The sequence below is a fragment of the Haliotis rubra genome, unplaced genomic scaffold (assembly GCF_003918875.1).
Source record: "Haliotis rubra isolate DU_JTF1 unplaced genomic scaffold, ASM391887v1 Scf1355, whole genome shotgun sequence".
Taxonomy (NCBI): domain Eukaryota; kingdom Metazoa; phylum Mollusca; class Gastropoda; order Lepetellida; family Haliotidae; genus Haliotis; species Haliotis rubra.
In genome coordinates, this window is record NW_025765287.1 from 48,629 (window position 1) to 73,597 (window position 24,969).

The 24,969-nt window shown below is 40.4% G+C and overlaps 1 protein-coding gene across 1 annotated transcript; it reads left to right on the forward strand.

Moving 5' to 3' along the window:
* Nucleotides 1-1,428: 1,428 nt before the first annotated feature.
* LOC124268012 lies at nt 1,429-24,283 on the forward strand. The gene is made up of 24 exons (XM_046703009.1): nt 1,429-1,685; nt 3,441-3,471; nt 4,201-4,317; nt 5,245-5,362; nt 6,119-6,184; nt 6,531-6,596; nt 7,198-7,382; nt 8,232-8,308; nt 9,161-9,234; nt 9,506-9,663; nt 10,436-10,640; nt 11,444-11,505; nt 11,905-11,964; nt 13,170-13,281; nt 15,343-15,498; nt 15,653-15,697; nt 16,266-17,078; nt 17,427-17,549; nt 18,116-18,233; nt 19,774-19,927; nt 20,210-20,272; nt 20,618-20,690; nt 21,983-22,036; nt 22,555-24,283. The coding sequence occupies exons 1-24, from the start codon at nt 1,514-1,516 to the stop codon at nt 22,729-22,731; spliced, it is 3,279 nt and encodes a 1,092-aa protein (XP_046558965.1). The 5' UTR covers nt 1,429-1,513; the 3' UTR covers nt 22,732-24,283.
* The last annotated feature ends 686 nt before the right edge of the window (nt 24,284-24,969 follow it).

A 24,969-nucleotide genomic window follows, 5' to 3' on the forward strand; every position in this document is an offset into this window, starting at 1 on the left:
AGAGTTTGTGCAACAAAAAACTGTCAAAATACGTTTGAGTTTAAAAGAACATCAGAAGAATTTTGAGTTTGGTTTACTGCTGCACATTAGAACGTTCCAATATGAACGTTCCAATATTAATTTCAAATTTTACCACGACCTTGTTCAAGGGTATACAAATTACAATGAAACACGCCAGCACGAAATTCTTATCTTTGCATGAAATTCATAACACGTTGTGAATGAAATAACCATTATCTCACAGGGGCTTGTAACGCTAAAAACTGCTATCAGTGTATGTACTGTCACTAACGGGGTCTTATATTAATTTTATTATTAATAGTATACAACATATGTTTTAGACTTAGCCGTTTTGTTAAACGTGGCATGGAGCACTACAAGCAGTCAGCCGATGGCCAGTCATTGGAACGTACCAATATAAAATTCGAATTTTACCACGACCTTCTTTAGAACCGTGCCAGATATATTCCATGGTCAAAGGGAAGTAACCCAAAGTTCTGTTTACACTACAATGTTGATTTGAGGAGCCGCGCCATTCGTGGTCAAAGGGAAGTAACTTTGCGTACTGTTTACAATTTACTATACAGATTTACTTCCCTTTGGGACACAACTCTTGATTTGTTGTAGTGGTTATTTCCCTTTGGTAGGTGGCAGTGTGTGAAGTTTTAAGAAGGTCACTGTGCGGAGTTCACTAAAGGGACATAACTCTTGATTTGTTTTTTAGGCAGTTATCTCCCTTTGGTGGGCGGCAGTGTGTGAAGTTTTAAAAAGGTCGCTGTACGGAGTTAACGAAAGGGACATAACTCTTGATTCAGTTGTACGCGGTTGTCTCCCTTTGATTAAACGCACACGCGATGTGTTAAGTTTTAAGAGAGACATTGTGTGGAGTTAGCTTAAGGGAGTTAATTCTTTACAAACACGATTATCTCCCTTAGACCACAAGAAAAACCAAGGACGTCTATTCATATATATTGCATGTATATACGTCTTTGGAAAAACCAATACGTGGTCCGTTGCGATGTCAATAATGTCGAGATTATTCGTGCGCACACTCCGCGTCATCGTCGATAAGTGAGGCGAGATGAGCGCAAGCGCTCTAGGGCTGGCCAACCATACTAATTTCCATACACAGTGTAAGGTGGTTCCTGGCTCCCTTTGCGCGCGCTAACGTTCACCAAAACTAGGAGCCGGTATAGGCTGCCATTTATATTGCGATATGCGAGACGGGGCCCAGCTTAACACTTTGTGCACTAATGTGAACATAGAATATCAGAATAAAAAGAAGATGTAACCCAGAAAAAAATCTCTATGTTCATCAAATATCATCTTCTAAAATGCCAATCAAGCATCTAATTTGCACTAATGTGGCTCCCTTTGCGCGCGCCACCTTGCGACATGCGAGACGGGGTCCAGTTTACCTCGGTAAACTTGCAACACCTTTGGAAAGCGCACCGACTACAGACTGGAACCCAGTCCATATTTTGTTTACTTCGTGGTCACACGTGAGAAGGAAATGCAGCCTGCAGATCGACTGTTTTACTCTATCCCAAAGTCTGATCGAGAGTCTGGCGATGTGGCTTGGGTCAGTGACAGTTCCATTAACTGTGCCAAACTCTTAGATACAGTCAGAAACAGTGTCATCGGGAGGAACAAAGTATTTAGCGGCCCGTTTGGCCTACGGGAAGGTAAGTTCGTGACACTGTAAGGCTTTCAGAAGAAAAGCCTATGTGTTATTCCACATTTATCATCTCAAAATGGCACCACATTAATGTGATCGTCATTTTTATGTATGACTTATTCAAAACAAGTATTTGTGGATTAAAGACACACATCCCTATTAGAAACTTCTGGGATTTTGGTATCGAGTCTCAGTTGCGTAGAACGATGCTCATGCTTGTGATCACTGGAGTGTCTGGTCCAGACTCGATTATTTACAGACCGCCGTCATATAGCTGGAATATTGCAAAGTGTGGCGTAAGACTAAATTCACACACTCACTCTGTGATTTTGGTAGGGGCAACTGCCAATACATTTCCAGTATATTAACTCAAGAGGAAATTATATCATTATTGGAAAAAGGCATGGGAATATTTATGACGATATGTCAACAGCTGGCCAATGTCCAAAACCAGCTGATCAAAAACCTTCAATACAATCGATATTTTTTCCATTTTCCATTTTCCATAGTCATTTTCACTATTGGTAATTGGTGGCAATAACCACAGGTGAGCATGCAGCTGCAAGTTGATCATCTATTCATAATGGGTTCAGGTGTTGTACACAATGATCAGTGAAGGCATACTGTTTACCCATCAACTGATTAAACTGCCTGCTCTCCCACTAATGAGGAGAGTAATATCTGACTCTGAGGATATTCCTGGTCAAAATAGATCCCCAATACCTCATGTTTGTTGTTTAAGCTGATCGAGATGAGGATGATATGCTCAGGCTCTCTGACTTATCAGATTATTTGGCATCCCACTAACATGGCCGTTGGTTTTCTTGCTAATATCCAGAATATTGCTCACAGCATAAAACAGTGGATTGGGCATTAAACTGCAAGATGGGGATGGTTAGCAGGCACGGAGTTGTCCCACAGATGACATCCTTTCCTTGTCAAGCTTGCTGATGGGGTTAACCTCTTTGGTGACCCGTGAAGATCCGGGTTAGAATCATCTCCAGCAACCCATGCTTGTTGTAAGAGGCGACTGACGGGATTGGGTGGTAAGGCTCGCTGACTTGGTTGACACGTGTCCGCGAGCAAACATACAGAAATAACCTCTTTGGTCATGGGGACAAGGTGTCAGACTTCAGATCAGAAAGTCTGTGGTTTGAATCTAAGCATGGGACTTGGAAGTTTTATGGTCATTACATTGGCTGGTTGCTCTCTGCTACTGGTGATTTTAGTGATGAATAGGGGACTGGTGATTTTAGTGATGAATAGGGGACTGGTGATTTCAGTGATGAATAGGGGACTGGTGATTTCAGTGATGAATAGGGGACTGGTGATTTCAGTGATGAATAGGGGTGGGTATTGCAGAGACTTTTCATATTGCGATATATTGCAATGCGAAAGCATATATTGGGAGATGTATTGCAATATATTGCAAGAATTGTTTTTCTATCAAAAACTATTGATAATCAAGTTAATGCTTGATTTATAAGCAAAAACAGAACAAAATCACTATGCTTCAGATCCAAAACATTGCGGAATACTTGAACCAAACTCAGAACAAAACTTCAAACCGAATATCCGAAGATTTTCGAGTGGTACGAAATTTTCGAATGCATGTTGAAATACCGGTTTTCGATCAGAGTATCGCAATACTTATCGATTGGTAAGTGATGAATGTTACATTGTTCAGTAGACATCCACATCAAACATTTCAATGTTTTCCATAAGTCTGTGTTCTGCAAAGTGTGTCTTTTTCTCTTTTCAGTGACCTATCTTGACTTCATAGCATCAGGGAGGTAAGTGTCAAGAATTACAAATCTATGGCGATTCCTGGTTTGAATAAGTCTGCACGAACTAAAGCTTGTCACAAGAGGCATATAAATGAATCTGTTGGTCATGTTTGATAATGGATGCTTGTGTGTAAGCATTTTGATACCTGTCAATGTTACAAACGTGGTAAAGAATATCACATCAGATTTGTAGGTTTGACATCTGAAATGGACCATCTCCAGTTTGAACTTGTTAAAATATAACGTGAACTATGTTTAAAAAATTGCTAAGGTCCCAAGAGTTCCAGCAATAGGAGTTCTTGCAGTCAGAAGAAACGAGAACATGGAGATGAACATTGACAATATGTGTTTTCAGATTTGTGGATGTCCAGAAATTGGAAGTGATATCAAAAGTTACATTTGCTAAGTTTGAATAGAACTTGCTAGGACTGCCAGTTTTGCAGGGATTCAGTTTAGTCTGAAAGTAGACAGCCTGAAAAGTTACAAGGACACTCCATATAGTAATACTCCAACCCCCACAAACACTTGTTCAAACTTAGACCAGCCCCTAGGCTACAATCAGCCTCAGTAGAACTAGCTTCTAGAAAGCGATCTTATTCTTTGTTTCAAGATGATTGTAACTCCTAATACTATTACACAGACTTAAGAAACTCTGATCATGAAGATCAGTTTGCAGAACAGGTGCCATGGTATATATGTGCATCTCAATCACTATTTTTGTGTGTCTTGTTCCAGAGCTTTGTCTTTCATAGAGGATTACATCAGGAATGAGGTTCTTCCAGAGTATGGCAACACTCACACGACCACCAGCGTCACATCACTCCAGACTACACTCTACAGGCATGAGGCCAGGTAAGGCTTGGAGGGCTTTACATTGTTGTCGCATATATTCATCCCTAATCTGTCTCATAGACCCTGTTACATATTATTTTTCCTTCTACTCATTTTGGGTCATTGAGTTATGTACTCGCTTGTCTTCATCTCAATTGGGTATCCTAATTTTCCTTTGAGTAACCAAATAAATTTTACTCACCTCACTCAAACTCAATTGGGTATTTTGCCATTTTCCATTAATTTTAAAATATAATAAAGTTTAAATGTTAGTGTTTGTTATTTATATTTGATCTGTAATATAAAAACAATAAGAAAGACTGCAAGTTGTCCAGTTCATGTCCTGAAATAGAACCTCTCAATATACCTCAGTTATTTTATCTATCCACACATATGCAAGCTATAAGATTTGACATTTTTGTGTGTATGCATGTATGATTGCATTTATTGAGTATTTACAAAAATTCAAACGTACTTGTATGCAACAGACTTAATAGGAATTGAGTTTTCACATAAATATTTGTGCAATTTGCACAGATACACAGTTTATCTGTACCTCTGTCCAAGGAAACTTTAGGACCAATGTTGCTGTATTTGGTGTGCTTGTTCCCACGTGACTGTTACAGCAGGCTCAGTCATACTGACAAATTACCCAGATGATCATTACTGGGGTGTCTTTTTTTCAAAATGTTACAATATGCTCTTTTGCTAGTTATTTTGAAGTGAAGTGTATGTATATCGTGTTTGAAATATTGTTAATATTGGCCATGATGTTACGTTAAATACCTTTATGGTTTTCGCATGTTGCATGCTGGCCTCCTCTGAAGCTGCCGGACTGATACTGTAACTGGGAATGTATGTTTGCCCCAATGTGGAGACAGTATGTTGTTCATATATTGAGACATTGATATTGTGATACATAATGACATGATTAACTTTCACATTCAGGGACATCATCCGGAATGCCGTTCATGCGAGTGAACACGACTCTGTAATATTTGTTGGCAGTGGTTGTACAGGGGCTGTACACAAACTCATCCATGCACTGAACCTTCAGAAACCACCTGTGAGTTGATTTGTGATCCAGGGGTTATCAGCGGGACTTTAGCCAACTCAAAACATAATGGTTTCAGAAGGAGTATCAACAGGAAAACATATGATTTGAAGGAATGTGATAAAAAAAAGGGCAGGGATGTTGGTCCAGGGCCCCGAACCACAAAGCATTCGTAACGTTACGACTCTATAGTTTATCATAGGCTTCCGAATGATGTAGTGCTCCGAACGCTTTGTGGATCGGGACCAAATACTTTAATAAATTTTGTTAAGGATTCTCTTATTTTGGTTTTGACAAATAATTTGTGACATTGGTGTTATAGGATACTTGATAAGGGTTAAACATGTTAAATAAGAACAGAATTAAGCTGAAGGGGAGTTGTCTGTTTCTTTCCATAAATGTTAATATTGGCTTTCATTATCATTATTATTGTGCTTATTATGCTGGTGCTACTACCTGGCTGTATGTAATCTTCTCACAGTTCCCCAAGTTCATCTCAAACACTTTGGCCATACATCTTTCAAATTTGCAGCATCGAATCTGTGGAACAGTCTTCCTTCTCTCATAAAATATGCTTCATCCTTAGAACCTTCCTCTTAAAAAAAGTCTACAATCTATAACTGCCAAATATTCTGACAGTCCTTCCTCATGAACTCTAGTGACTCTTTTATATCTAGCGCTTTGAGCATGCTCTGGATGGACTATGGTGCACAAGAAATATCCATTTATTATTATTATTGTATGTGATGAGATGTACCTCTCCTCCAGGTGGTGTTTGTCGGCCCCTACGAGCATCATTCCATCCTCCTGCCTTGGAAGGAGACTGGCGCTGAGGTGAGGCCAAACCTTCAGTTCAGTTAACAGCATGTTACAGTGCATTTGAACAACAGGTACTCACTACTTGTCATGGACGTGCCAGCTGACTATCCAAGGTCTTTTGTTTAGATAATAATAAGTAAACATTTCAAGAATGACGTCTTATAGTTGCATTAAAATGATTTCATCATTTTTTAATATTGATAATGGTGTATCTTGACAGTGGTATCATCAATCCATATTGTAATACATGTTTTATTCAAGATACCAGGTGATAGTAAGCTCTAGTTCATATTGTAAGTTGTTCATCCAGTAGTACCTCTCCATCAGGTATGTCTGTACTGATGCCTTGTGTTCCCGACAGATTGTGAGAATAAAACTGACTGGATCAGGGCTGGTTGACTGCAGGCATTTGGAGAATCAGCTCAAGGTAGTCACTTCTTCTCTCCACTGATTCGGATAAGCTGCATATTTGTGTGAAATACATGAAGCACATCTACATAGACAATTGATTTTGACTTTTTACATAGAAATACACATAAAGAGTGCCCTTTTCAACTAACATACCTCTATTTCATTAATTCTCCATCTGATGTTATCAGTGAATAGTACATAAAACAAAAGCTTTGTCTCACATTTTGTTAAAAGACATATTTATCTTTGTTGTGAGTTGACAAGACATACTACACACTTGGGATAGACAGACAACAAGAAGTCAACCGAAACAGCATGATAAGCTGAATTATCAAAGAAAACTTGTTCAGTCATTGGTGTAAATATGCTCAGTTGACGGTGTCCAAAGGAGTAAACTTATATTGAATGCCCATAAAAACTATAAATTTCTTTCTTGGATTTCTTAAGAAATTGAGTATTTACAAATTACATATATGTCCAGCACTTGTTGCTATGCCAATGCATGACATGTTCCTCACTCAGTGAATAATCCACTCCAGACTTGATTATTTACAGACTATCATCATATACCTGGGATTTTGCCAGTTTGTTATTCCCTTTTCCTGATTCTGTGACAGAAATGGAAGAGCAAAGGGAGACAACTCATTGGCTGTTTCTCAGCTGCATCCAATATAACTGGCATCTTGACGGATGTCAACCGTATCACCATCTGCCTACACAAGCATGGAGCACTTGCTTTCTGGGACTACGCCACACAACGGCCAGCCGACGTCCGGATAGACATGAACCCGGTAGTTCCAGGGTATGTAATGCACTGACTGACTGACTGAAAGTTTTATAACCTAGGAGTTGAACTGTTGAGTATGAGTGGATTTAGTTGCCGAAGGTTTTAGCTGTAGTGGCAAGTGTCCTAATGATTTTCTCAGATTGTTTTAATGATCCAAATTTAACTTTACAATCTGGTATCACTTTTACATATTTTTCTTATTGACAGTTATCCTGCCTTGTAAGTAGAGCAGACTAAAGTAAAGATGTACAGTTACAGTGTGACAGAACTAATTACTGCTATGTCTTTTCCCACTGTTGAATACAGTTAGCTGCCTGCAGCCATGTGGCTATAATTTCTGTTGGGATAGGTTGATTTTTATTTTTTACTCCACTGCTACACTGACAGTTTGAATCATACATTGATATGTGACTGATTTAGCTAAGAACAAGATTTTCCCTTGTTATGAATCTGTTGATGAAGGCAAGAGTAAAGTCAATCTGAGAAATGTGACAAATAAATGTCTACCTGGGCCTACAACTTCTGGGTGTTTAGTTATATTCGTGATGTAGCCGATACCGGTAGTAGAACCTATATCAGACACTGCTTGTTACATCAACATGATCAACAAGTGGTTTGCCTGTGCCAGACTTGATTGTTATGTTATTATGTTAAGAGGCTGTATGGAGATTGTTGATGAGGGGCACATAATAAGATTGACTCACAAAGTTGGATGTTTTGCGAATGTTCTCACATGAAGTAGACATATTCATATTCATCCCTCGACAGACAATGTTTTCATGTTCTCAACAGACAATGTTTTCATGTTCTCGACAGACAATGTTTTCATGTTATGTTCAGATGTTCTGTTTATTTTCCATACAGGAGTGACCAGCCTTTTGTGTACAAGGATGCAGTGTTTATTTCACCCCACAAGTTTGTGGGAGGGGCTGCCACACCTGGTGAGAAGAGAGTTTGACATGTTTTTTGTTAAAGTGACTGAAACACTGACATTTGAAATATAGTAAAGATTTCGCAGATTTTTGTTCAATCTTCCCTGCAACTAATCAGACCTGGGTTGTGTACTTGGTGGATACTCTGGTGTTGAAAATCACCAAAACAGTATTGATGGTGTCAGAATTCCACATAGGCTGTGTATTTCTGTAAAATATGCATAGTAATGACAGTAACCAAATCTGTTTTGGTTTGCTTGTATACAAATATACATGAAACAGTTACAAAATCTATAGTGTAACACCATTGTGCATAATAGTGAGTGAGTGAGTTTAGTTTTATGCCGCACTCAGCAATATTCCAGCTATTTGATGGCGGTCTGTAAATAATCGAGTCTGGACCAGACAATCCAGTGATCAACATCATGAGCATTGTTCTACGCATTTGGGATACAATGACGAGCGAGCTTGACCACCCGATCCCGTTAGTCGCCTCTTACAACAAGAATGGGTTAATGAAGACCAATTCTGTACATAATAATACCTTGTGATATGTCTTTATACTGATTGAATGCAGGCATAATATATGTATATATACATGAAATCTACTAGTGAATAGTGCAAAATAGTGGGATATCTTGCTAATTTTTTATAGATATAGATCGTATGAGGTATGTGAAACACTGAAGGTATCATATCGATAGATAGAATTCAAAGTCCTCTGAAACAATGTGAATATATGGGAGTGTAGATATTTTCAGTACCCATAGAAAACTATCAGTACCCAAAGTGAATGATAGCATGTGAGTAAATACACAATGGCTGAAAGAAGTAACTGGAGTCCCGTGGTGTGTTGTGCAGGTGTGCTGGTCGCAAAAAAGAGCCTGTTCCAGAGTGTGGTGCCTGAGGGTGGGGGAGGGGGCTCCATCTTCTATGTAAGTACTTGCAGACATGGTGAGTGCAAACAATGACAAATGCTTGCATTTCAGTCTGTTTTGAAGAATCATCATTTCAAATAAGAGCTTGGTATGATAGACCTGTATTCCTCAAAGCACTTCACCACAGTCTATCAATCTGCTTTCAGTAACAGAAAATAAAGAAAACCCTTACCATTTGTGGAGAAAATATAGCTCTACTTTGAAAATCGTTCTGGAATAAAGTAAGAGTGAACTAAGCACTATCTCAGTGCCATGTGGTGTGATGCAGGTTAGGAGAGACAGTCACCGCTACCTGCAGGAACCGGAGATGAGGGAGGAGGGAGGGACACCCCCCATTGTAGAGTCCATCAGGGCTGGCCTGGTGTTCCAGCTGAAGGAGGCGATCACCCCTGAGGTCATCATGCAGCGGGAACAGGAGCTGTGCAGGTGGGTGGGAGGACTTTGGGGAGGAGGAGACGAGGGAGGGGGTCACACCTGAGGTCATCAGGTGGGTGGGAGGTAATTGACGTCAAAGCGGGAACAGAGCTGTGCAGGTGGGTGGGAGGACTTGGGGAGGGGAGACGAGGTGTGAGGTCATCAATCTGCAGGTGCCCTGATTATGTATCATCTTGCCCCTGATTCTGTCTGATTATGATCATCTTGCCCTGATGGTGTATCATCTTGCCCTGATGGTGTATCATCTTCTTGCTTTGATGGTGTATCATCTTGCCCTCATGGTGTATCATTTTGCCCTGATGTCATCATCTTGCCCTGATGGTGTATCATCTTGCCCTGATGGTGTATCATCTTGCCCTGATGGTGTATCATCTTGCCCTGATGGTGTATCATCTTGCCCTGATGGTGTATCATCTTGCCCTGATTATGTATCATCTTGCCCATCTTGCCCTGATGGTGTATCATCTTGCCCTGATGGTGTATCATCTTGCCCTGATGGTGTATCATCTTGCCCTGATGGTGTATCATCTTGCCCATCTTGCCCTGATGGTGTATCATCTTGCCCTGATGGTGTATCATCTTGCCCATCTTGCCCTGATGGTGTATCATCTTACCCTGATTCTGTTCAATCTTGCTCTGATAGTGGCTGTGTTGCCCTGTTTTTTTGGCATTCAACAACCAGCTGCTTTGTGCTCCCATGACTTGATTATTTACAGTATATTATTGATTGTAGTTAAACATTCATCATGTTTCCATATTCCAGGCTAGCTGTGGAGTCCCTCTCATCATGTGACAACCTTGTCGTCCTCGGTAACCACGATGTCACTCGACTTCCCATCTTCTCCTTCCTCGTCTACAACCCCACCACCGGCCGATTCCTCCATCACAACTTCGTGAGCACCATCCTCAACGATGTGTTTGGCATCCAGGCTCGTGGGGGATGTGCCTGTGCAGGGCCCTACGCTATGGTAGGTATAGCCTGTAATGTACAATATAGACACCGGGGTATGGGGATTTAGTTGGGTTTGTTTGTTGTTTAGCTCAGATTTATTTAGGCCTCCTTGAACAGTATGAGTTATGTCGCATTTCATCTTAATCTGGGAGGCAGTGGGGTAGCCCAGTGGTTAAAGCGTTCGCTCGTCACGCTGAAGACCAGGGTTCGATTCCCCACATGGGTACAATGTGTAAAGCCTATTACTGGTGTCCCGTGCTGTGATATTGCTGGAATATTGCTAAAAGCGGCGTAGAACTAAACTCACTCACTCTTAATCTGGGGGTCAGGAATGTTTTCTAATGAGGTGAAACTTTCGTGGGTTAGTGTTGTTTAGGTGCTATTAAAGATATACTGTAAACGTGTTATATTTCGAGAGGTTTTATATTTTTTCGCCAAGGTTTTATTTTTAGCGAAAATTTATACACCGCGAATAAACCTGTCATACATTCAGTCTAGCCACGCTCGGCCCTGAGTTGTTACCATAACACATCACGTTTGAAAACAGAAATCAACGGGAATCTTAAAATGACGACTGATCATACTTAACTGTCGCTGGAATGGAATTCCCAAAACATAATTAAATAATGCGATGTAGTCTAAAACTGTCAATTCGCCATGGAAAATTGCACCAGATGGTTTGCGAAAATAACCGCGGAAACGTTTACAGTAAATAAGGAATCTAATTGTAAATGGTCTGCAACAGATCTGTTGTGAAATTTGTTTTATACTCGCCTGCTACTGCTTCATAACCATGTGATTCTGCCAACTGTTTACTAGGATCTGCTTGGTCTGGAAGAAGGTACTGCAGAGACAATAGAGAAACTTCTGGTGGAAGACAGGTAACAACAGCATACACATGATAATTAGTTGTTGTTACTGCCAAGAGAGGCATTTTTTGGATCCCTGCTGCCTTAAGCCCATATGTCACTATTGCCCCTCATCTGAAATCCTCAGAAGATAAGTTTGGGCAGGTTGATTTAAGTCTGCACAGACAGCTGATTTTGGTTTTGATTTGGCCAATCATGGAACTTCTCTCCTTCAGGAAAGAATACCAATAATTGAAGTATCAGAATAGGCAGAAAAATGTGTGTACTGGTCTGAAAACACTAAGGCACTCTTTGAAAGTGGACTTTTGAATTTGAAAATATGTCTGCAATAGGTGTCTGCCTCTGCCGTCCTGAATATAAACACAGTCAGTGGTTCATGATATTATGATATATACTTCCTTTGTTCACCAGTCGACTCGACAGAACACATCTGAGGAGATACCGGGAGTACTCCCACAGAGAGATCCTGAGGTATGTTTAGAACATTTACACTAGTTGTATCACATCTTCCAGTGTTATTTATTATTTCATGTCTGTGAATTTCATTTAAACACCTTGTTATAAAACTCCCAATAACTAACCAATATATGATATTCTCACTGTAGTGCCTTTTGACATCAGATATTTCAAAATGAGTCGATCATGATTTGAAACCTTCTGAGGAGTTTTAGTCGTTTACTGAGGTGTTGGTATACTTTTAACTCCAGACATTGAATAATAGATATATCTAAACACACCAATACATTGTTAACATCATTAACAGGTTTGATCCATCTGTAAATACAGAGGTAAAATACAGTCCCATTTAGTCACCTCTCTATAATGGGGATGATAACTGGTTGACCTCATAAGTAAAGAAAAGCTCTGACAAATTTGACTCCATGTGTAAAAAAAAATGATAAATAAATATATTGTCTGTGTCCTTGACATATTTGAATGAATTTCACAGCAATTGCATGCATGAATGATAATGGTTGTATTGGACATGGTGTTGGGGAACAATAGTAAAATACGCTATAACTCATCAACATCTGTTCATCATCAGGAACAACCCATAAAGGTCCGGGTTAGAATGAGCCTTCGGTAACCCATGCTTGTCGTAAGAGGCAACTAACGGGATCGGGTGGTCAGGCTCGCTGGCTTGGTTGACACATGTCATTGGTTGATCACTGGATTGTCTGGTCCAGACTCGATTATTTACAGACTGCCGCCATATAGCTGGAATATTGCTGAGTGCGGCGTAAAACTAAACTCACTCACTCACTCATCATCAGGATGAAACTCTCCATGAATTTCAACACTGTTTTAGCAAGTCAGATATTTATAACCACTGACATATCTGTGTGTATGCTGCAGTTCTATTTACTCCAGGACCTGGCAAATCCAGGTTAGAATGGGGCTTCAACAAACCAATGCCCAGGTTGATGATCATGATGCCAGTCAGTGGATTATCATGTCCAGACTCAATTATTTACAGATGGCTGTCATTTAGCTGGAATATTGCTGAGAGCAGCATTAAACAATAACAAAACAATAATGTCTGGTGCTCCAGGGAGGTACCTTGTGACACTGGAAAATTGAATTTTTATAATGAATAATTTCCCATTTTACAATAAGTAGTACTGAAGCGTTGTGGGAGTGAAGTAATGACGTGTTGATGTGTCATGTCTACCCAGACCTGGCTTCACCCGCCTCAACCTGCCTTACTTCATGGATGATGCATGCTTGGAGTTTGTGTTGGAGGCCGTCAAGATGGTGGCCGACCATGCCTGGAAACTGCTGCCTCAGGTAAGTCTAGTCTGGTCGGTGGATGAAGGACTGAAGGATGGACAGAGAACAGAGATGATGAAAGAGATGTATGGAATGACATGGATGATAGGGTGGTAGGGCAGACAAATATAATGAGACTGGCTGAAAACAGAGAAATGAAGATATGACATGAAAGATGGTGAGAAAGATGGACAAATATTGAAAGGTACAGAATCAATGTTCAATTCTGTTATGTGAACACTGTTGACATACATATCACAAAGGTGACATTTTATCTGGCATTGTGACACAACATTATTGTTAATATCTTGCCTCACACATAAATGTCGTTTGCTGATTAGTGAGCGCTCTTCTATTTTTTTTCAATGTACCCCACTTACAAGCGAGTAACATTTCAATGTACCCCGTTGGGAATGCCGAACTCATTTGGTACTTCGTAGTAGTAAGTCTTTATCTCGAATAACATTGAATCATGTATGATGTACGGAAATTACCGATGTTTTGCGAATGCAATATCGATGGAAGGGAGATAACTCTAAATTTGTTTTTCTTGGTGTCATGTCGTCTGGTACTCCATACTATGATCCGATACCTGTGCTTCAAACAGTTCAAAATTACCATTGAGGTATTCGGTAAGATAAATAACGTTGTTCACTGGTCCCTCAAGGCCCATGGGTTGATGTACCCTCGATGTTTCTTTATGTTCCCCTTGCCCTCGGGCTCAGGGAACATAAACAAACATTAAAGGTACATTTCCCCCTCGAGACCAGTGAACAACTTATAATGTGTATAAAACCCTGTTTTTCCTTCAATGGATTCTGTTGAGCATCAATTTGTTGAGATGGAGTTATACAGTTATTGCAGCAGTGGAAGAGATACGCTCAAACCCAGTGTCTACGTGAAGGACAGTACTATGTCAGTAGTGAATTAAAGATCACACTATAGAGCTTGGAAATTGTTGACATTTTTAACACTTTTATTGGAACTAGTGGTCTAAATGTCCCTAATCAGCTTTCTTTGTTGCTTTCTTTAACATAACTCTTTGAGCTGTCATCAAACTGAAAATGAAATGCCATTCCATCCAGCTCCTATGTTATTTAAGAAATACACTTCGCTCTACCACCATGTATAGTGTAATAAAACACACTTTTGCCCTGAACATGACGCCTGAACTATATAGTTAAACTTTGCCCTGAACTAGGGACGCTTAGCGCAGGACGCGAAGTGCTTTAACGCTATAATAGTTCAGGGCTTAAAGTGTGTTTTATTACACTATACATGGTGGTAGGGCTAACTGTATTTCTTTTCTAAGATGCCAAATTTAATACTTTCTAAAGATAATTACGCATTAATTTAAGTCAGAAAACAAACGACGGTGTCGATGACCTAAATTAAGAATCCTCGCACATGGCTAACTGGCGTTGTTCTATTGATGTGTCTGCCCCCTACGTTAAGACGGTAATGTTACCAGAAAAAACAAATGATAACAGTTTGATGACGGGTTTACGCTCGATTAAATATCTTCTCTGAATTATTTTAATTACATCTGTCATTAACGAAACCATATGGGGCAATATGAACGTTGCATTTCTACTACCAGCGTAAGGTTAGATCAGTACATCCAGAGGAAGTTGAGTAGTCAAGCGACATTCCACAATTGCATTGTGGGAATGTAAACATTACTTAACGCTACCGTGTCGCTGAAAACTTGTGAGTCAAAATGACACATTTAACCGTCGTAAAACATAAACGTAATGTTTCCACCAGTGATGTTAGCTGCGTGAAGCAACAGCAAACCAAGAAACTGGATGCAACGGTGTAGTTTACTGTAGGAGGCCGTACGAGGCGATGACAACTGACATGCATCGTGACGTCGCTTACATTGTGACGTAATGTAAAATGGTTTGATTACCAGGGGGCACACTAGAATGGCGCAGTGACGGGATAACATCGTTCAATTGTTACGTCATCAAAAAACTCTACCTTTATTGTCTGATAATGTGTTTTTTTTTCGATTGTTCTAACCGCTAGGCATCTTTGAAAGTGTGTTGATGTTGATGTGGTTGGGGTGTGTTTCAGTACATCTTCAACCCGGAGACCGGTGAGTGGAGACAGAAGAACTTCCAGGTGTTCCGAGACCGGAAATGGTTGGGACACATCTCCTACTTGACTGGGGAGATGAAGTACAAGGTGCCGGCCCCTATTGTGAAGGGACCACTGCCATCTGGATACAAGGTATTATGTTATAGTGATAAGGAAATTTGATCCAAAATAAAGTACAATGTGCAGACTTCCCTTTGCCAACAGGATATTGGAGGATTACTTCTTGTAGTTTAGTTTAATTAGGTGGAAAGATAAGATATGAAGTGTGTATATTTCACAATTTCAGGACTGTCTTGAAAAGGCCAGTGCTGTTTTCAAGCAAGCAGAAAAGGTCTGTGTGATTTCATTGTTAGAAATATACAGTGAAAACTGCCCATTCCCCACTCATTATAAATTGACCCGTTAAGGTCCGGGTTTGAATATTGATCTTCAGTAACCCATGCTTGTCGTAAGAGGCAACTAACGGGATCGGGTTGTCAGGCTCGCTGACTTTGTTGACACATGTCATTGGTTCCCATTTACGCAGATCGATGCTCATGCTGTTGATCAATGGATTGTCTTGTCCAGACTCAATTATTTACAGACTGCTGCCATATAGCTGGAATATTGCTGAGTGCGGTGTAATACTAAACTCACTCACTCACTCATAATAAATTGGATAAGCTGAGAACATTCTTAACCATTGGGCCAAGAAATGGTAATAATTGAAAAGTATAGTATTTTAAAACAGGTAGCATATACAAAAATCATACTCCTTTGTTTCATGTTGCCTCAGATTTTATGGAAAATATGAATAAGGGCAAGCACTGAAGGGAGCATATATGGTTTTTTAAATCGTAATATTTATTTTTGGTAGAAGGTTAAATCCTTCATGAGTGCTTATTGTTAACATTCTACAGCCTAGAGGACAGTTGCCTGACCAGACACTGCTGTTTGATGACCACTCACGTCCATACAGGTGGTTCATGCTGCCTAGTGAAGCTCTGGACTGTCTCCGTGGCAACACAGTCATGCAGGTCTCAGTTTCTGACCTGCCTTTTGTACCTCCACCACTGAAGAGCAGATTTGGATTGACCAATGGCAGAGAGGAACCTAGCAGTGATGAACTTGATGATGATGATGAAAATATTTTAGAATGTGAAGGTCAAGGCAATATTAATTGTGAAATAACTCCTGAATTTTCTGAAGGGATGGTCGAATGTTTAGAGAGGGGATTTGAAGGTGATCAGGTAAATGAGAATCTGGTCAAGGATAATGAACCTGAGTCATCTGCAGAAAGCAATTCTGCAGCAGGTGCAATATCAGACTCTGTAGCAACAGGAAGCCTCATAGAAGCATCTGCTGCTGAAGGTGATAAGGAAACGATGTCTGTGATAGTCCCAAGTACACATATTGATGGCTCCCATCTAGCCAGGAGTTCCAGTTTGTCTGGAGAGACTAATACAGAAAATAATGAAGGTGAAAATAAACAGTTGAATCACTCGATCCCATCATGTGTGAAGTCAGATACCAGCCTGCAAGAAGACGCAGATGTCACCTGTGAAGATTCTGAGGGAAATGGTCAACAACAAGGGTTAATGGAGGGCTCAGTTTGTCCCTTGGTTTGCCCTCATCCACAGAAGACAGCCCCAGTTGGGGGTGTAGAAGGGGCTGAACCTCCCAAGTGTAAATGGTTCTCTCCTCCTAAAACAATATTCAAGGCAACAGTGAAGGTAAGCTGTTCATGTGCTTGTATGTTTGTTTGTTTGTTTGTTAATGTCACAGTCAGCAATAAATCAGAGATGTCATGACAATCGGTAAATGATTGAGACTGGACCAGATGATCCAGTAAATGATATCATGAACAATCATGGACATACTGATGACATGCTATTTGTCATGTTACAGTCGAACCACAAGATCCATTTGGTCAACTCAATGACAAGCATAGGTCTCTAACAAACCCAGAATCTCCATTGGATGTATAATGCTCAGATTGTGATCTCTAACACTAAGAGATGCATTATTGTGTTTGTGTTTTGTGAGTACGTATGTTTATACTTTGGTTGATTTCTCTGTAGGCTGTTGAAGAACACAACATGATCCGTGACGGTGACCGTCTGCTTGTGTGTCTGTCTGGAGGCAAGGACTCCCTGTCACTGCTGCACACCATCAGACAGTACCAGTTCTACTGCAAGGGCCAGGTACAGTGATAACAGAAACAGATTATCTTATGTTGCTGACGTTCTGGTCTTTGTTGTTGCTCTCTTCTTGCATTTAAAACATTCCTCCATTCACCTGTGTGGAGAGCAACTCTCTTGTATCCGATCTTACAAAACATGCAAGAACTGCATAATCTCTCTGTACTTTCTGCAAGTGTGTGGAGTACTTATGCTTATTGCAGAAGATAAGTTGCAAACAAGGACAAAATAATGGCTGTCACAGGGGAGGTAAAGAGATTAATGTTTTTCAGTAATGTGTGTGTGTTTGTAACAAAATGCCAGCTTAACGTAGGAAGAAAGTCTAAAGTGTTACTGCTAAGTTTAGATGATTGACACTTTGGTGAAACCCATAAGCGTGGCACTGAGGCTTTTGGTAAGGAAACAGATGGACTGAGGATTTTGAGCCATCTAAGGGATGCAAGGTATGCCTTTGACAACTAGGTCTTGCATGCCAAAAGATGAGTGGACTGGAAACAATTCAATGGAAATGTAAACCATGACAGATTATCAGGAGCCTGAAGTAAGATGAATACGTTTCTCAATTCCAGGGGATCCGCTTTGACTTTGGTGCTGTGACAGTTGATCCCCAGACCCCAGCGTACGATCCAAGCCCCCTGAAACAATACCTCAACGTGCTGGGGGTGCCATACTTTTATGAGTCACAATGTGAGTTAGACTTAATGTTTACACACACTGTAAGCCACCATCATGCGTGAGCAGCTTGTTAGACATTTACAGAGGATTATGATACATTTGTCTAAATCCTGTTAAAGTAAATATGATGACACATACTTTCCTGTTAGGCTTATATGTCTTTGAAGTAAACGTGTTAAGCACTAACTCAACTGAGCTCTCTTAAAGTTCACATGCAACCAAAAAAATCAAACATAATTAAAACACAATTATCACTTCTTCATGACATATAATATGCATTGCTGATTATGAAAAAACAAATAAACAAAATTATAAGCGTATAATCGCAAATCAAAAGTGCAATATTGTGTACTTGGGTTTACCTCCTTCGAAACGAAGCAGCCGGGATACCGAACCCAGTCAGAGCGGGTGGGTGTGCACTCAAGTGTAACGGCTGGTTCATTAGCAGATGCCGCCTTCACGGCTCATTGTGTGTGTATATATAGAGATGTTGGGTTTTGTAAATACATGCTCATTTTTTGTGTATAACATTTTGCAATCAACAGACATCATAACATGTCATGTGTTCAAGTATCACACCTGCCTGTCTGTGTAATTACATAATGTGACAGAGACCGAACTCGGGCCATAAATCAATGCGTTTTGTTTATGGTGTATAGCCTGATTGGTGTTAAGTTCGAATTGCATGTGGTCAGTGATAGCAGCTGTGTATTGAATATTGTCATTAGCAGACAGGCAGGCAGACACACAGGTGTCAATAAAACAAGACATTGAGTTTTGTCTGTGACAACGACATATCTATATCACAGTTAGAAATTTTGTCAACGCTAAATAATGACATTGCTTTTAAGTATCGAACTGAGAAAGTGACTCGGTAAGAAGAACGTGGTGGTGAAATAGACAAATGAAATTATATAAACAGTTAATTTACTGTCATAACATATAAAAGCTCGCGCCTGTGAGATATCAACAAAACATTAGAAAAATAGCTCACACCAAAGCCTTCACCGGGTATTCACCCGACAACCCGCTTCCAAGCTGCGCGAACCTATTTACTTGCGCACGTGCTATGAGCGCAGCCCAGCTGTTGAAACCCGTTTTCCCCAGAAAAGTCAGGGGAAAATTAGTGAAACGTTTGAACTCCGATTTCGCGCGTTTTTTTTCATCGCGTTATTTTTCAACTTTATAAGTTGAATTTGCATTTTTGACGATTTCTTTCGGTATGTCCATACCGAAAGGTATCAGAATCTGCAAAGTTGTGTTTTACGTTGCATGTGACCTTTAAGTGTTTATGAAAGGAACTTTTAATGGTCCTAAAATTCAAGCATTAAAACATATGAAACATAGCTATTGGAACTTTTAAGGAAGAATCAGTAGAAGTCTCTTATCCAAGTCTTCTAACTGCTGCCAATAAACCTTGTTTAACATTTGATAGTAAGTCCTAATACTGTTTTCATGAAGTAAGTTGGATAAGCTGCATCTAAAGATGTTTTAAGTGATACTTCCAACGCAGAAGAATATACCATGGCTCCAATGTTCTCATATATTCCAGGTATCCTGGAGACAGCTGAGAACCTGCCCGACGGCTGTGCATCAATCTGCAGCTTCTGTAGCCGCATGAAGCGTGGCCGCATCTACGCTGCGGCCCGCCGGGAAGGATACAACGTGCTGGCTCTCGGACAACATCTGGATGACCTGGCAGAGAGGTATGGCTGCATGATGAAAGCACCATGTATTGTGGCCAGTATTGCAGTACATTGATGCGATTATTGTTTGATGTCTAGGCTCTTCTTATTGTTGATAGTGTGGCATCATGACCAGCAGGGGCGATCACTGCTTTCACAAAGGACATTGGCTCAGTCACTTATCCATCGGTTCATGAATGATGCTGTAGTGTTTGTCCAGTAGTTCACTAAAGAGCAGGCAGATCGTGGCGATGATGATGATGATGATGAGATTAGCTGCTACTTCCCTTTTGTCTGTTACAGTTTTCTGATGTCCTTCTTTCACAATGGTGTGATCAGAACAATGAAGGCCCACTACACAGTCCAGTAAGCAAGCTGCTTATTAAACATGTAGATGTATATAAACTGCAAGGGATTCTATAGCATTTGATTGGCTAAACAGGCAAATGTTTTTGTGTTCCATAAACCTAAATGTAATAAAGACACACTAACATATACTTTAAGCTGATTGGCTGATAACAGAATGGGCAAGTTTGGTTGGCATTATGGCACTGAAAGATTATATAGTGTAGTCAACCGTTTCTACTGTATGCCAAAACATACTGATGTCATTTTTTAAATATCTATCTTACTACCATTATCAATTAGAGTACCATATTCTTTACTTGCTAGTTAGATTCAGCCTGTGTTTATGCTGTGTCCTTCTTACAGAGAGGGGGATTTGAGAGTGATCAGACCATTTGTGTTTGTACGAGAGAAAGAGCTACGCCACTTTGCTGAAAAGGTAGGCAACAGGGGGGAATCTTGTGGCTGCTTGTACATCAGTTGACAGAGAAATGCCACTTAGGTTGTAGATGGGTTTACATCCTGACCTAAAGGCTTCAGTAATAGTATGTGCTTTGTGGGTGAAGGATAGGTTCTGTAAAACTGCATTCAGAGAGTGAGTATTTTGGGCATAATATTAGTAAATTTTACCTGGTTTGTTGATTAATACAAAAAAATTATGTTAGTAATCTATAATGTTCCAAGAACTCTTAGTGTCCATATTTGTTTAGCAAATATCCTGTTATTAGATAACTGAAGAGACATTTGAGATGACTGATTGAATGACATGAACATGATGAAAGGCTCCCTAATGTTTACATATATTTCTGGAATGATGCACAAGGTATTTGTTAGGGCTGGGACGGGTAACCCGGATACCCCGGACGGGTGGATAAAGAGCTGGACTCGGGTACCCATCACATTACCCATCACGATCCCGCTATGATCAACTTGTTTTACATTACGTTGTCTACTTATAAGCTTAATGGCATACACTTTATATTTGTACCTTCAATTGTATTTTGCCTGTAGGTTGTCCGATCGGCAGTTGTTTGTAGCTCGTTTGTTATGAAGGGATGTTCGTTGTCCAGATGTTTCCACATCGATGACGTACCCCCTCCTTTGTGACTTAGCTGCCCTGAGCACAAAATGCATTGTGTCTTTGTGCCTGATGCGATGGATTCTTAATCTCGGCAATGACTGATTTTATTGAAGGGGAATAACTCACAATTAGTGTTATGTCGGGTACCCGGGTCGGGTTGGGTAATAGGGGGTCGGATACCCGGGTAGGAAATTTGGACCTGTCCCAGCCCTAGTATTTGTGACCTCTATTTCATTGGTTGGGACAAACTGATGAGACATTTGAAAGATGAAATGAGGAGACTGCAATTCCAAGCACTTATAATGCAGAGAGTGGGAACATACATGGACAGGGGTGGAAATAATCCATTGCCCGACGTCCGAGTCCAGTGTTTTTTTCTGTCGGGCAAGCAAATTTGTATATCACACTGTACCGGTGTCCAGTTGACTTTCCAATGTTATTTATGTTGTTTATTTTTAAAAATCCACAAGAAAACGGCCGGTATAGTGAACAAATTATCAGGGCAAGTGATTTTACATGTGCCACTGTTCCGGAGTACACTAGCAATTTTAAAGTTATTTCCACCCCTGATGGACCTCAGCTGTTCCACAAAGTGTTCCTTGGAGTAGGATCATCCTGACTGCTATGCAAGGTATTTTTCTCCGTTTCAGAACAAGCTACCTGTGATAGCAGAGAACTGTCCTGCATGCTTTGAGGCTCCTAAGGTATGCATTTACTGTGAACATGATGGTGTGTGATCTTTCAGGTTTTAACATGATGTACATGGGTCAGTCTAAGCCCTCGTGTATAGGTCAAGATGATCCTCGGGGGCAGGGTAACTAAAGGGACGTCTTGTAAGGGAGGTGGTGCCCCCGAGCTCTTCGAGACTTACTGTAAGAAGGGTGCTGCTAAGACCTCCTCTACAACGTTACGTATAGGTCATGTTCAAAGGTGGATATCATGTAGAAGATGGATAAGTAAATCAAAACAGTGTAGTGGTTTGTTCATTTGGTGCCTTTGTACACTGTAAATCAAGAAAATTAAAATGTTCTCACATTAATAAAGTGACATATTTCCTCCCAAGTATGTATATTATTTTGGATGGTGCCCCTCTCTGACCCACCTTCTATATATTAATGGTCAGTCCATGAATGTACACAGATTTCACGGTGTTCTTTTGTGTTTCTGGTGGTATATAATGAGGATCTTCTACAAATAGATACATAGTATGTTTGTGTTTCAGGAGCGTCATCGGACGAAGCAACTGCTAGCCTCTCAGGAGCTGTTGTTCCCACACCTATACAACAGCATCATGGCTGCCATGAAGCCAGTGATGGCCATCAGCAGGACCGGCCACGGCTTTACCCAGGCTGTAGCTGCCAACGGACGGGACGAAGATGAGGACATTGATACAGTGTGATGTCATGAGAAACAAGACAATCAAACAATGCAGAATTGATTAATTCAAGTCAGATTTTGAAACTTCTGAACTGACTTGGATGGTGGAGCAGTTAAAAATGCTGGATTTGATATGATATGAAGATAAACAAGGTTCTGGTGGAATAGGTCCCCAGTCCTTAGTACCCAGTACTTGAGCGTTGGTCCTGGGTATCTCAGGTCAAAGTCTTCATGGTGTACATGGCACCATGACATAACAGTAACATTGTTGGTCCTGGGTATCTCAGGTCAAAGTCTTCATGGTGTACATGGCACCATGACATAACAGTAACATTGTTGGTCCTGGGTATCTCAGGTCAAAGTCTTCATGGTGTACATGGCACCATGACATAACAGTAACATTGTTGGTCCTGGGTATCTCAGGTCAAAGTCTTCATGGTGTACATGGCACCATGACATAACAGTAACATTGTTGGTCCTGGGTATCTCAGGTCAAAGTCTTCATGGTGTACATGGCACCATGACATAACAGTAACATTGTTGGTCCTGGGTATCTCAGGTCAAAGTCTTCATGGTGTACATGGCACCATGACATAACAGTAACATTGTTGGTCCTGGGTATCTCAGGTCAAAGTCTTCATGGTACATGGCACCATGACATAACAGTAACAATGTTGGTCCTGGGTATCTCAGGTCAAAGTCTTCATGGTGTACATGGACATGACATAACAGTAACATTGTTGGTCCTTGGTATCTCAGGTCAAAGTCTTCATGGTGTACATGGCACCATGACATAACAGTAACATTGTTGGTCCTGGGTATCTCAGGTCAAAGTCTTCATGGTGTACATGGCACCATGACATAACAGTAACATTGTTGGTCCTGGGTATCTCAGGTCAAAGTCTTCATGGTGTACATGGCACCATGACATAACAGTAACAATGTTGGTCCTGGGTATCTCAGGTCAAAGTCTTCATGGTGTACATGGCACCATGACATAACAGTAACATTGTTGGTCCTTGGTATCTCAGGTCAAAGTCTTCATGGTGTACATGGCACCATGACATAACAGTAACATTGTTGGTCCTGGGTATCTCAGGTCAAAGTCTTCATGGTGTACATGGCACCATGACATAACAGTAACATTGTTGGTCCTTGGTATCTCAGGTCAAAGTCTTCATGGTGTACATGGCACCATGACATAACAGTAACATTCTAACAGCAGTGTTGTAAAAAATACACACTCATAAAACAGAGAGAAAATACTCTTTCATTTGCAAACGTTTGTCTCAAATGATCGCAGGTGTGTATTTCTCACATTTTGAAAGTGAATTGTTAATTCATTTCAGATTGAAAATGATGATTTTACAAAGTGAAAGATATTTTCAAGATATTGTCATCATGTGTCTCATGAAATATGGAATCGGATAATTAGAAGTCTGCTCATCATGGTGATGCCATAATTCCAGATTCCTGGAACTCTTCTGTTCCTGCTGATGTGGATTATATTATTTATTGACTATATATACTGATTGTGTATCACCGAGTTCTGCATTAAAGTATCCATGGAATGATTCAAGGTTCTTGTTTTTGTGGTTTATCTGATGTCTGCCATGGCATTCTTTGCACAGTTAGTACTTATGGACTAGTGCAAACGCCAACTCAACCAGAAATGTAAGAAATTTTATGTTCTTGACAATAAGTTTCAATTACATTCAAAATTTGCAGAATAAGGCTGAAATGAAAGAAAACAACTCCTTGTGAAATGTATCAAAATAGTAAATCATTTTGTTTTATTTACATATACAAAAACATGAACATATGGTGCACCCCTTCTGGCCAGGCCAAGATTTGAAGCCGGTACATTTATGGAAATGAAAATATTGTACACTGGTTACATTGACAGTATAAACAATTATCAGATGTTTTTTTACTTTTTGTGAGTAGTTTTTGGTTTGGTTGTTGTTTAACGCCGCCCTCAGCAATATTCCAGATATATGGCGGCAGTCTGTAAATAATCAAGTCTGGACCAGACGATCAAGTGATCAACAGTGAGCATCGATCTACACAAGCATGGGTTGATGGAACACGTTGACATGTGTCAACAAGCATGGGTTGATGGAGTTAGTCAAGCGAGTCACCCTGACCAGTTAGATCCGTTAGTCACCTCTTACGACAAGCATGGGTTGATGGAGTTAGTCACCTCTTCACGACAAGCTTCACGACAAGCATGGGTTGATGGAGTTAGTCACCTCTTACG